Source organism: Eutrigla gurnardus (genome assembly GCF_963514095.1).
Source record: "Eutrigla gurnardus genome assembly, chromosome: 21".
Taxonomy (NCBI): Eukaryota; Metazoa; Chordata; class Actinopteri; order Perciformes; family Triglidae; genus Eutrigla; species Eutrigla gurnardus.
Window position 1 is genome coordinate 13780073 of NC_139932.1, and position 14027 is coordinate 13794099.

A 14027-nucleotide genomic window follows, 5' to 3' on the forward strand; every position below is an offset into this window, starting at 1 on the left:
CATTGATCCTGGCCTGTATTAGCTTTGGCTTGAGACAGCAGGACTATTGGCCACAGTGTGTGCTGCTGAATGGTCGCCTCTTATTTACACTGAGGTGGTTAACCCTGACCCAGTTAATTTATCACTACAGCGCTACACAGGGAGAAAACGGGGGGGTGGAAAAATGTGTCAGGTCAAACAAAAGGTCCTAATCTAAGACTGAATGACGTCAAACTGGCTTCCAATTAATGTATTTGCCATTCAAATGTATGAGAATGTGCGGTTTCTGTTTCCCTTTATGTTTCATTCCATATAGGGGGGGGAAGTGACCACTTTGACACTGAGCTGATATCCTGTAACACACTACCTGCCCTCGACCTGTACTGCCGACTCCACAACCACTTGAGCATAAAATCGCCATAAGTATTTATTTCCAGCAGATTTCACTCCGTCCGTCTCCCTCATCCTCTCTTCCTCTATTCCCCTCTCCGTCCCCCCCCCCCCTTTTTCTTCCTCGTCTCCCTTTCAAGCCTTGCAGCTTGACATTTCGCCGCGCTCTCGGGGGAATCTGGAAGAAATGGAGTTACTGGGAGAGCGCCACTGTAAATTCCAGGAGGCCACGTGTAATGTGCCTTAAACATAAGATGGACAGCCCGGGTTTCTTCGAGATGCCCGAAGAATGAGACGGAGGGAAATAAAAGGCTGAGGAGGGGAGACAGAGGGAGAAGTGGCGTCTATATAGATAATAGAATAATACTGTGTTTTGTCTGGGGAAGGGTGAGCAAACAGTAGCTATGCTGTCATTCACACCCTATATCTTAAGTGTCATCGCGGAGGGGGGGGAACTACAGGCCTATATATCACATGCCTGTATGTACTATCCTGTAGGGACTGTCTGCCGATAGCCAGGCTTGAATTAAAAAGAAAGATGGCTTTCATTGTAAATAAGTCAGACACAAGGATTGCCAGGGTCTTTTCCACTGAAAGGGGAAATAATAAAAAGACATAGAGTAAATGCTGCTAGCCTTCACAGAAAAAACGCTTATCTCCACACAGATGATGACGCTTGACAAAAGGCTTCTTTATGAAATCGCTCATATTTCAGCGGAGGGTCTGTCTCCTGTCCTGGGAGGTGATTGATGCATCAGGCCGGGGCCGGTGTCTTATTTACACAGTTGAGTGGGGCAATCTCAGGCCTGAAAGATAAACCTAATGAGCTTCTTTGTGTAAGGGTGCAAATGAGAGACACCATCCTCCCCTCCCTCCTTTCCCTTCCCATCCAAAGGGACAGTCTGGGTGATTAGGCCTTTAAATTATGCTCAAGGGCAAGGCCCAGATTTGCATCTTAGGTGTGTGTGTGTGTGTGTGTGTGTGTGTGTGTGTGTGTGTGACTTCTCAAACACGGCATGGGGAGACAGACAGAGAGGCAGGTGAAGGGCAAAGAGAGGAAGATGCTGGAGGCTTGTTTGTGAGTGATTGGCGAACATTGTGTGTCAGTATTTTATGGATTTAACTACACTAAACAACAAACTTGGGCTGTTATAAAAGGGGAGGTGAGCTCACACACACACACACACACACACACACACACTGTCATTTTGTCCTTTGTCTGTGGGGTAACGCTCCCCCTAATGGCTTTCATTTTGGGGAAGAATTTTCATTTTGCCCCTAAACCCTAAATATTACCCATCACTTGCTGTCATTTTCCTCATCCCCTCCGTTTCCTCCAGCTAAACAGCTAGGAAGGCAGGTTAATTGCTGTCACTCTCAAGTTGGACCACTGCCTAGCTCTCGTGTAGCGGCGGGGGTAGCCTGGAAGTAAGATGGCACCTTGGCGCACTTATTGTAATTTATGTCAAAAAACGCTGCAGTCATTTAAATGGGGTTGGATGGTTTGCATTTTTGCTGCATCATGTGCCTCAGGAAAAACGCTGAGATGCAGACCTAACCAGTTTACCAACACATCTTGTGCAAAAATCAGATTACGGTCGTCATAAAAACACAAAACACATGAAAAACCAGGTATAAACAACCAACAGCAAATACAGTAAATGTATGATTTGGGACAAAAGATTTCCATCCATTAAGAAACAAATGTCACTATGAGTAGTAGCCTCCATCTTGCTGTGGATATCAATACTGTACAGTAGTGAGCCCATTTAGAGAGGGCAGTAGTCCCAGTATTGGCTCATCAATCCCACTGATAACCCTGGCAGGATTAAGTCACCAGACCACTGTAATCAACTAACAGCCTCATTATGGGACATTATGGTATAGATCCAAAGATCAATGCATAGCTCCCATGTACATACATAGCGGCGTATAATATTAAACATAAGACGACTACAGCCAATGATAAATCGACTGGTAATGTGACCTCAGCACAATTTTATTGCTCTTTTTCTTTTTTACATGGGAGCTTTCATAGTGATCATTTTAGCATAGTAATTAGGGCTGAGCAACATTCATCATTTGCTCTGATACATATCTGCAGCTGGCAAATTGCAATCAGATACAGTGGGTATCTAATCTGTGATCTCAAATCAAATTAGGTCTATTTAGACAACCTTGGGAATGGGGGTGATGACACCCTGACAGAAATTAGGGGCTGGAAATTCAATTGTGACACAACGGTTATCATTCAGATACATGGATAACACAGTGTGTGTGTGTGTGTGTGTGGCCACCGCGTTCAACAACAATGCAGGGTCTGCAATCAAATAAAAACAAGAGCTTTATTCCACTATTAATATTTGAATATGGAAGAATTGCTGCTGTAACTTCGACTTGATCTGTGTCCTACAAGCCAGTGGCCGAATCTGAAGCGAGGAGACCTTAAGATGCTTTTCTAATTATAGCTGCAGGTGGTATTTTGGAGCTGCTAGGTAATGGCAGAACCCACAGGGACAGTGGAGAATTCATCAGTGCTTATTATTAATCATCCCCCCAGCAGCGTGATGAGAGACCGGTGCTTCTATACCCACTGGACCACTCAATGTCATTCCAAATATGGGTGGAAAATTACAGCCAACAGCCTTCCTTCAAAATGGACTCGGAGCAGACGTGGACTGGAATTTTTAAAAGCTCACAGGTGAAACGGGAAAAAAAAAAAAGTGCAAGCATGGATGGACGCATGAATATATGACCATATAAATGCATGCTACACACACACACACGCTGTCATTCACTGAGGCCTACACACACCTGCCAACGTCTTCAGATGAGCACACTAACAGCTGCAAAATAGCACAGCTCCGTGTTAACAAACGCATAAGAGTCCATCTTTGGTCGGACTGCGCTCTCTCTCTCTCCAAAGAGATGCGGTGTGAGCACGCCACAGGAAGTGTGTGTGAAGTTAACAGCACAGGGCCCCCTGTTTTAAAAAGCCTCCAGAGACCTGTTAGCTGGACTGCTCATTTCAATGTGTCTGTCTTTGGGTTGGGGCTGGCCTCTTTACAAGGCTCACACTGTCATACAACCCCCCCCAACCCCAACCCACCCACCACTACGAGCTCGTACGTCCATCTCAGAGACTTAACTAGACACTTTATGCTTACGTCGCTCTTCTCTCAGTGCTGTGGCCTTTTTTTCTTTTTAACGGCACAGCTTTGTTGAGTTAACATTTACATACGCAGTCACTTTTCTCTGCTTATATCATAATATATCTATTATTTACAGCTTTATTTTCCAGCATTTAAAATGCAATCAAATAAAAAAAAGACTGGATTCCTGCTTTCTAGTGAAACAAAAGGGGTGAAGTAGATATGAAGTGGGTTCCTATGGAACCGCGGTTGAACAACATCTTCTTATCCAGCTCTCGATCTCTTTCCATTTTCCCCTCTCTATCAGTGGAGAGTATCAACACGGATAGAGAGCAGCCCTCTCCACCCAACACCTTCAAATGTAAAAGAGTGATGACTGAGAGAGGGAGAGAATTGACCCCAATCAGGTGTGTGTGAATAGCAGGAGTGGCGGAGCGGTGATAAATGGGGGGGGGGGGGCAAGGCCACAGTGCTGTGATGCCGCTGTAGCCACCAGCAGGACCATGGGGTCGCGCTGCGGATGGAGGATGGGTGTTGAGTTGGAATGGGGTGGTGGGGGGGAGCCTGCAGGGGACATGCTTCATTTTGCTACACCAAACCCCCCCCATCCTCGTATACACACTGAAAGACATCGTCATCTATTAAACCCCCCCCAAACTGACCACAGGCTTTCAGCTGCGTCCAAAATCACACGCCAACACGCTGAAAATTCCCATCGTACGAAAAAAAGGACATCATTACAAACCCGCGGCGTTGTGTTCTCCCCCCTCTCCTCCCCCCCGTCCACCCCAAAGCATGGCCCTCTGACCTCGTCTCCCACTGCTCTTTTGGCGAAACTGTCAAAGCCATCATTCACCGTGAAAAGATAGGGGAGACACTTGACTCCTCTACTCTGCTGGCTTTTCCGACTGACTTTCACAACTCCTGACCCCCCCCTCCTTCCAACCACCACCTCCTACAACCCCCTGCAGTTCATTCATCCAGTATAGAACCGGCACAATAACACACGCATATGAAGAAGTTGAATATGGAGCATCGGATATTTGCCGATTTCAGTCAAATTGACACAAAGAATCACAATATTATGACGGGGGAAAAGATCTCACAGTCGCCTTTAAAAATGATCTAAATAAAGGAAGTGAGACAGAGAGACTGCATGCACATGAGTCCTTTAAAAGTGTCCCGGTCAAAGGTTTCTCTGCCGCTGGTGGGTCTGTGGTCCGTGTGTGAGCCTCCAACTAGTGCCGAGTTAGGAGGCCCTCTGGTGGATACAGCACCGCCATGACACACACACACACACGCACGCACACACACATTTCCCAAACTGGTCCGTACGATGCACCAACGCACACATTCTTCCCCTTTCTCTGTCTGTCTCTCCTTCTCTCTCACACGCTCTAATTCTCTGACGTTTTTGCAAACAAGCTCTCTATAAAAACATTAAAGTATTCACATGCAAGCTCCTCAAAAAATACACAAACAACTATAACTGCAAAGGCATCTGCATCACTCCACAGTCAACAGCTTCAGGCAAAAACATGCTGACAGCACAACAAAACTACCGAGACAAACAGCCGATTAAATAAGCAATGTTGTTCTTAAAAAAAAAAAAAGCACAAACAATGCAGAAAAAAAACACATTTCATTGTGCCTCGTGTCTATGTAGAGAACCCCAGCACTGCCTGAGCAGAGAGCAGAGTGGGAGAGCGAGGGGGAAAGCAGAGTGAGAGAGAGAGAGAGAGGGAGAGAGAGCGGCAGAGAGACGAGACGGGGGAGAAACACAACTTACCTGCTGTTGTTGCAGATGCAGCAGCTCGACTGTGCTTACTTCGCTGCTCGTGTCACCAGCGCTTGATCTCCCATCTCTACTGCCAGCCTCTAATTGGCTGCTGCTTAGGGTGCTCATTCCATTTTGACTCATTGAACTGTTGCTTATTGTCTCTGTGGCCGACTCCTGCATCATCATGATTTAAAACCTAGAAGTGATTAAGAGGCACCGGTTAGGGCTCTTCTTGTTACAATCCCCCCCCCCCCCCCCCCCCCCCCTTTTTTTTTTTTTTTTTTACGCTTCCATTATCAAGCCCTTAGTCCCCCTCTGCAAATTAAAGCATTTAAAGAAGAGGGAGGGGGAAAGCAGAAGGTGGAGGGGGGGGGGGGATGCAGGAGGAGCAATTATGCATTCATTGTGTAAATGAAGCAATACAAAGAGATGCACGTCCTGGTAATATTTAAAATGGGAGGGGTTCCTGAATGTGGCAAATGCTTTTATCCATACAATTTGGGCACACATTTAAAGCATCTGGCTTTAAGAAATTTAAAAAAAGTATTATATGTGTCATCATATATATTAAAAATACAATTTTTTTTTACAAAATTATTACGCTTGAACAAAAACTGTGATTCACGAATGAGCACATGCTTAGTTCTCGACGTCTCAGCCAGACTACACAGACAGGAAGACAGAAGCACGGGGGCACTCCTAAAATATTTGACGTCTTGAAGCTGTCACATTTTTTTTGGCGTGCGTCGCATGTGAATGAAGTTGCCTAATGACGCAAAGCTAATCATGCAAAATTAAAATTTGGTGGTGGGGAGGAGGAGGAGGCTCAAAATCACATGGTGCAGCGCTGGTGATGAACACTATAATGGGTTTGTCATCTGTGCTGTGGCTAAATAAAATCTGCCACACAGGCTTCCATAGAGGCATGATGCTCATATGTCATTCATTGGTTTAATCCCCCCCCCACCACCTCTTCTTTAATCAAAGCCTAATATACTCATTTATTTTGTAATGTTTAAAAAAAAACACTGCTCCTCTCAACAGGACACAATCACACCAAGCTGCATTCAAACTTTGTGGTCTATCTTGCACGATAAATACAGATCATTTAATTATTTCTCTCAGCATCTATTAGATATGTAAAACTGGTGAAAGAGAGAGAGAGAAAAGGAGGAAAGAAAGGGGGGAAAATCTATCACGAATATCACTAATGATTGTGCTAAAAACAGCATAAATTATGCATATTACCTCCTCTCTCTCTCCAGTAATAAATGTTTTATCATTTTCCCCTGCATTTAATGCTCTGTACCTTCACTGGGGCAGAGAGGAGCCAACATCAGTCGACAGGCTCACAATAAATAAAAGACACTCCACAAAAGGAGACTCAAAAGGCACCACACGATCGGGGGTTTTGCTCTTCTAAATAATTATTTGGAATATTTAAAACTGAAATAGACAATTATTATTGAAATAAATAAAAAAATCGCTACCTTATGGAGGAAGATTGCTTACAAAGGCTGTAGCACATCATTACCTCACCTGCCACTTCCATATCAAAAACACACATTTTTGCATTTAAAAAAAAAAAAATGGTGCAACCCCAAAGCCAAGATAATCCACATCCATGCAACAAAAGAGGGACAAATGATGATTATGAATGTGTTTTTTTGCGATCATTTGTGCCCAGCCCACACGGGTACCATGTGTATCCTTTGGACAGTAAATACCGTTTTAATAGAAGTGTGTGTATGCCCTTCCTCTGTGTGTGTGTGTGTGTGTGTGTGTTTGACAAGGGGCAGATACAGGACAGGCCTTAAAGGATGTCCACAGCCAGGATAAACAGGATCCAGGCAGGGAGAACAAACAGGGCTGAGCTGTTACACAGAGCAGGGCGACAGCTGCCCGGGACACAAGTAAATAGGGAAGAGGCCAGGACAAGGCGTGCTTGTGAACAAACAGGCCCCTGTTAAACACCGCACCGCTCACTACTGATGGAGAGAGACGCACACAGGAAAAAAAAAGACGGAGGGAGAGAGAGGAGCAGAGAGGATGGGGGTGACGGAGAGAGACAGATGAAAAGAATGAGTGAAAGAGAGAGAAAAGGGAAGTGGGAGGGAGGGAGGGAGGGTGGAGGTGGTGGTGGAGGGGGAAGACTGGCACAATGTGACATCCAATCCGGTGATGAATCTCAGCATAAGAAACTCAAGGCTGCAGCCGAGATCAGCCGGCTAATAAGTATTCAAATTAGGCATAAATTTTACATGCCCAATGTTTAAAATATTCAGAGAAAGACTGTCTGATTGCCTTTACTACAATTTTATGAACATTCTAATGGAGCCTGGATCCGTCTTTTTTTTTTTTTTTTTTTTCTGCTTTCTTTCTTGGAACAGCGACGGATGTTCAGAAAAACTTGAAGATATACGAGACGAGGAAATAAGGATTTTTTAATAACATTTCAATGCAATGCAAACTACGGCGGAAGTCCGAGGGAAAATGGAGACTTTGATATTAACAAACCAATGAAATTTGATTTAATGTGCTCACACGTGATCACCGTTTAAAATATGAATATTATAAAGAGAAAAAGGGGATACAAATGAGAAATTAAAAATACAAATCATTTAAATTCTAATTTAATACACAAACAATAAAAGCCCAAACAGCATAATCTTCTCAACCTCCTCCAAAATAAATAACAAAAAAATATGTGCAATATGTCTAACTGCAACATAATGATAATGCAGATATATGCAAAGTATATTCGCAGAGATCAGATGGTGCTTTAACCTTAATGACAGCGGTGAGATAAATTAATTAGCCATCTAAAGGCGGCATTCAAATCTGCCAATTAGAATGTCAATTAGAAACACAGCCAGGCTGCAATGATGAGCGGGCGGCTGAGCTGCGGATCTGACTGTGGGGGTGATGGAACTGTCACACACACACACACACACACACACACACACACACACACACACACACACACACACACACACACACACACACACTCCAGAGAGAGACAGCTCGTGACAATACTCGGCACCTGAGGGTGTGACTATATTCACCCGCATTTGCGTGTGTGTGTGTGTGTCACAGGTCCACCATGCCCTCCACCCTCTCCCTGAGGGACACCAGCACTGACCCTGGCTCAGCCCTGTCCTAAACCAACTGGGTCGGAAGGAGCCTCGCCACCCCCAGCTACGACATCGACTGGGGGGGCCCTCGCTCTGCTCGGCGGCGGTGCAAGGCAGCTTTAATGCTGCGTGAGCGAGGCTGCCGGCTCGCCCCGCACGTGTGTTTGACATCCCATAAATTGCCGGTGTCCTGCGTCTCAACACACCCCCTGTTTGACGCCGTTTCCTCAAGCCATAATCTTCCAATGAGGGAGAACCTAGACTACTTATTATCGTGATCGGATACAGAGGGGAAGGCTGTTATTGCCCTGGTAACACGCTGGTTAATTCCGCAGACGTATAGCTTTGGGAAGGGAGATGATAGTGATACTAAGTGTTTAGGTTGTGGGGTGATGGAGATAACTCGTCTTCGTTGACGATGGCTCCAACGCTTCTATTAAGGTGGAGGCTCCATAGAAAGAAAGGCCTGATGAAGCGAAGATAGGCACTTTATTTGCAAAGCGTCGGACCAACACCGGCTTTTGTCTCATTCCTTGTGCAGCCATTGCTATTCCTCTTCGGCTTGAACAAATATTTAACCTCAAATCTTGCGCGACACAAATCTGTGTCTTCCGTCAGGTGTGGAGTCTCGGGACGGCTTTGGCCCAGAGATCGGGGGGACAATTTCTCCTCCGTCTTCCGAGAAGTGACACGACAAAAGGTGTAAGGAAAACTGAGCCTTTCATTGCCTCGTAAACACTCTCTCTCTCTCTCTCTCTCTCTCTCGCTTTCGCACCAAACACACACACACACACCTATCATTAAAGGGGGACGAAGCAGCCCTCCATCTTTGTTTGCAAGCTCTAAAAGCCCTTAATGTAGCCTCATTACCTGGCCTGTCTCCCGCTCTATCATGTGCAGTAAACACACACTATGACACTGGCCATCCATCTAGTGGGAATACACAGCTGTCTGCTGTGCTCCAACACAGTCTGGGGAACACTGGGGAATTGAACACACACACACACACACACACACACTGACACTGGTTTCCGTTCAGAGTTTTCAGTGTGAGGATGTTCTCCACTGTGTCTCGATCTAGAACACTGATCCATTCCCTCATTTTGCATGCATGAGTTGTAAAAAATATTGCAAAGAAAAAGGGAAAAGAGGAGGGTGGTGGTGGTGGTGGTGGTGGTGGTGGGGGGGGGGAGATCTGTGATCCCAGACGTCCGTTCATTATCAGTTCACATTTCAGGTGGCTGGCTGGAATTCTTTTGGTTGGTGAGATCAAAAAATTAAAAAAAAATAATAATAGAAATTACATTTCACAGTCTGCTGACTCCTCACAGCCCTCTGATCAAGTCGAGATATGGTTACCATTTTAAATAATCACAGATTCTGTGCTTGAGTGAAATTAATTCATCATTGCCATAAGTTACTATGCATACAAAATAAAGAAGTAACTGGGCAAGGGGCTCACACATCCAATGCTTCAGATTGCTTAATAAATCAAAATGCCACATATGTGCTGACTTAAAAAAAGAAAAAAAAGCGGTGCTTAAAACTGCATTTCAAAATGATAAATGTAATCCAACACCAACTAATTGAGAGCTAAGAAGTTTAATATAACTTAATCAAAAACTGCAGGGCATAGCATGAATGTTTGCCTTCAAAGACTCCTATGATCACGATCATATGTTTGTTTGTACTCGGGTGTGTACTGTAATCTGTCTGGTTGCGAGTTGTCACAGCGCAGGGAGACCACATGCAGTTTATTACAGCCTTCAGCTTCGAGCAGGGAGTTTGGAGATGGAGATGGAAAAAAAAAAAAAAAAAACACGACCACTTGGAGAGCTACGTTCGACAAAACCCAGTCCCTCGGATTAAGTAAGGCAAGCCAGGCTGCCGTGCCTTCGAATTAAAAGCTTCCCTTTTGGCACTTAAAGGCCACCATAAAAGAGCATTAATGACTACTTCTTATAAACCTGTGTATGGTAATGGTTTCTGCTCTCAGATAGAGGAATTTCAAAAGTGTTTCACCACTGAATGAAGATTGCTTTGGGAAAAAAAAAAAGGGGGCTGAAGAAATCATATTTACAAAATCAGGAGTGGGGCCAAATGAAAAGAGATGAATATGAATAATGGACTTTGCCTTTTTTTTTTTCGGGATTAACATTATTCAAAGCAACAGAATCAAATGTGGTTATCTCCTGTCCAATGAGCCCCACATTGAGGAAAAACCTCAGTCATATTTCAATTCTTCATTTGAGCTGACAATAAATCGTAGTTCCGTGATAGGAGACATTCAGTCAAGAATGTTCAGAACTTAATTCTCTTCTATTTACAATAAGGAGATGAGACAGAATAAGATAAAAGACAGACTATTTGCCACAGTGTGTAAGTGTCCCTGAATGGGGTGGGAGTGTGTGTGAGAGTCAGTGTTTGTGGAGCACAGAAAGGGGGGAAAATGACAAAGAAAAGCAGAGGAAAGGCTGTAAAGTGCATGCTCAATTGTATGGTCTGCACAATGTCTTCTTAGAATCAAATGCAAGAGGCACTCATGAATAGTGTGCATGATACTATGTTAATACAAATTCATTTTTATATCAATATAACCAGCTCGGAAACGTGACAATGGCAAAACAGTTATTGTAAATGGGCGATCCAATTACTAATAAAAAAAGATGGGTATGGTAAGCCATTATGAAAATGTTAAATTAAAATCAACAATGAATCATTCTGTAAAAAAAAAAGGCATATTGTAAGATGAAATATAATTTACAGTGCATTCCCTTTGACAGAAAAGCTCCACTGCAGCAATAAACGCACGCTTCCTTCAAAAGTCGCGGAGAACGCCCCTCGCAGAGGAGAAAACGAGGAGGAGAGAAACTAGTTTTCTCTTGCATTTAGGCTCGTCCCATATCATTTACCCATCAGGCAACTCGTCGCGCTGAAAGCAGGAGACAGCCCCGCCGCTGTGGGCCGAGCAAGACAGTGACGAAAGCTCATCAGTCGCCTCTCATTTGCATATTCGCCAATTCCATTAATTAACTCGGCCCACCTAATCAGGGGCTAATTGACCTATAAAAGAGGGGAGGCCTCATTGTCTCGTCCAATCATCTTTACCACGAGTAGAGGAGGTTCCCACCAAAAGTGTATATAAAGAGCTTTTTGCAAGAAAAGGTGTTTTATTCTCTACCTGAACTGAAGCGATCCGGACGGAGCTGCTGTGACATGGAGCAAGAATTGGAAAATAAAAAATAAAAGAAGGAGAAAATGGACAAAAATCTTTACAGCGTTCTGGTGTCGAGGAAGAGGGGAAGAAGAGAAAAATCAGAGGAGCTGCTGATGACAGTTGGATGGCCTGACTCTCCGGTCCTCTCCACCGCGCGGCGGATCCAGCGGACAGGCGCAGGGAGCAAAGCGGCGGACGGCGTGCGGCTACAGAGACATAGCTCATTGTGACGTTTCCAGTTATTTCTGGTTGATTAGGGCCATTATGTCTCCGGCTCTGATTTATGTTGTCATTCCCCCTCAGCAGTCCTGCATCGATAGATCTTAATGAATTGGTAAATAAGGGTGAAGATTGCAGTTGACAACACCGCAACATTCCTCATTCATACCAGACAAGATTTATGTAACCAATTAGGAGCATAACAGGGGAAGGGGGGGGGCTGGTCAGGAGAAAAATATAATCTTTGCAAAAAGGAAAATTACTAAAAAGTCACGACAAAATAGATAATGGGCAGCCTTTAACACCGGCTTAGTCACACTTTCTCCATGCCCGGTTTGGGACTTTAAAACTGCTCCGAAGAAAGGATCACTCTTGCTCCGCTTAGCATTAAGAAATTGATTTTACAAAAATATGCAGAAATCGGTTGACAGTGTGTACTGCGTGACAGCTTTACTGCACCTCTCGGTTAAAAAAAAACACACACACACACACCCGACTATTCAATCCACATCTGAATAATGTCCAAACCACAGATGATGATGGAATCAACAGATTAAAAATTAAGCCCTTGCCAACAAAGCATCACTTTGATATGGAAATATTAAATTCAAGAAGCTACTCCCCCCCCCCCTCCTCCTCCCTCCCCATCCAAAACAGAACCAATGCAAATGTGAAGTAAGGGGCATGCATCTGTGTGTAGTAGGTGTGTGTGTCTCCGGGGCACGCAAATTGTTCACTTACTGTTTGATACATCGACTAAGAAATAATCATTTGCATTTTTTAATAGTCTCATATTTCCATTATTTAATTTCTCTACACTGCAGTTCTAGGAATCTGTTAGCAGACAAATAAAGGCCTCTTTGTCATTAAAAAAAAATAATAAAAAAAATCCAGATAAAAGTGCTGATCATCAATAGCCAGCGACAGGGCCAGGAAGACCCATAGGGCAGGAGTGAACAGAGCTGGAAAATTAAAGCAGAGTGATACGGGAGCCGGCTCCTTTCAGCCTCTCTCCCTTCAAGCACATGCAAATGAGGCCGTGCTGCTTAACTGCATCATTTATGTGGATAATAGCGGCATCATCATTACGGCAACTCAAATTAAATTACATCACAATTAGCATAACAAAGTGATTGGTTAAACTTTCAAAACAAATAACGCGGCGCCGCTAATGAACAGTGTTAATTGGCCAGTGTGCATTCTAAATAAAACATGGAGGTAAACATGTGTTTTAGTTAAACAATTTTAAAATTCATTTCCCCCCACCCTTTTTTTTTTCTTCTCTTTTCCCCCCTTTTTCGAACAAAAACCAGAACGACGTGGAAAGAGAGAGGGGGGTTAAAACACAAAAAGAAAACTGAATATCGCCAGGGGGATTTGTAAGCTGAAATATAAAATGTGTAGCATTTAATTTTATTGCGCTAAAGAACCTATTATATGCCAGACTCTGGAGAACAATGTAAATTATCTGCCTTCAAAATGGAGTTTGGCCAATTCTCCATGTGAACTAATCACATAGCTCATTATGCATTAGGGTATTAAATTATGAAGAGGAGTCCCTTTCGCATTCCTGCACAAAGCCCTATGAAATGTTAATAATATGCCCACAATAGCCCAATACCATGCCTTGCTCAGCCTCATCAATATTTAAGTAAACAAATGATCCCACTTGCCTTTGATAAAGATAATTAGTGCGTCACCGATTATCGGTATTGTGACCCCCTTGCAAACTAAACATCTGCTCCGAGGATTTCCTCCCCACGCCAAACGACGGGGGGGAAAAACAAATAAGTCAAACTTCAAGAAAAAACACATATGTGCAACTGATTAATAGATTGTTATTAGCTCACGAGAGTGGCTGTGCCCTTTTATTCGGTTTAATCAGAGGCGTGAAAACCTGCCCTCTTGATGTTAATGATCAATGATTAGCTTAGCAAGCGGGCAGCGACGTCTGAAAAAAACACCACAACTGAGACGGGAGCAGAAAATAGCACGGCGACTTAGTTCACAGTCACATGCACACTCTCGTAAAAAAGGGGACACACAAACACAAAGCCACATCGCTGCACACACACACACACTTGTACGTATGCGCGCCCACACGCACACGCAGGCACACACACACACACACACACACTGAGCCATTCATCAGCACT

The 14027-nt window shown here is 44.0% G+C and overlaps 1 protein-coding gene across 4 annotated transcripts in view; it reads right to left on the reverse strand.

The window, feature by feature from the left end:
• The window catches only part of foxp2 (forkhead box P2), a 95070-nt gene that overhangs the window by 49854 nt on the left and 31189 nt on the right, over positions 1–14027 (reverse strand). For 3 of the 4 annotated variants that reach the window (XM_084038422.1, XM_084038420.1, XM_084038421.1), the window contains one exon: positions 5311–5497. The exons of the other annotated variant lie outside the window; for it this stretch is intronic. In XM_084038422.1, the coding sequence (XP_083894548.1) occupies positions 5311–5487 (177 nt within the window). In that variant the 5' untranslated portion in view covers positions 5488–5497. The remainder of the gene's footprint in view (positions 1–5310; positions 5498–14027) is intronic. 4 annotated transcript variants of the gene reach the window in all.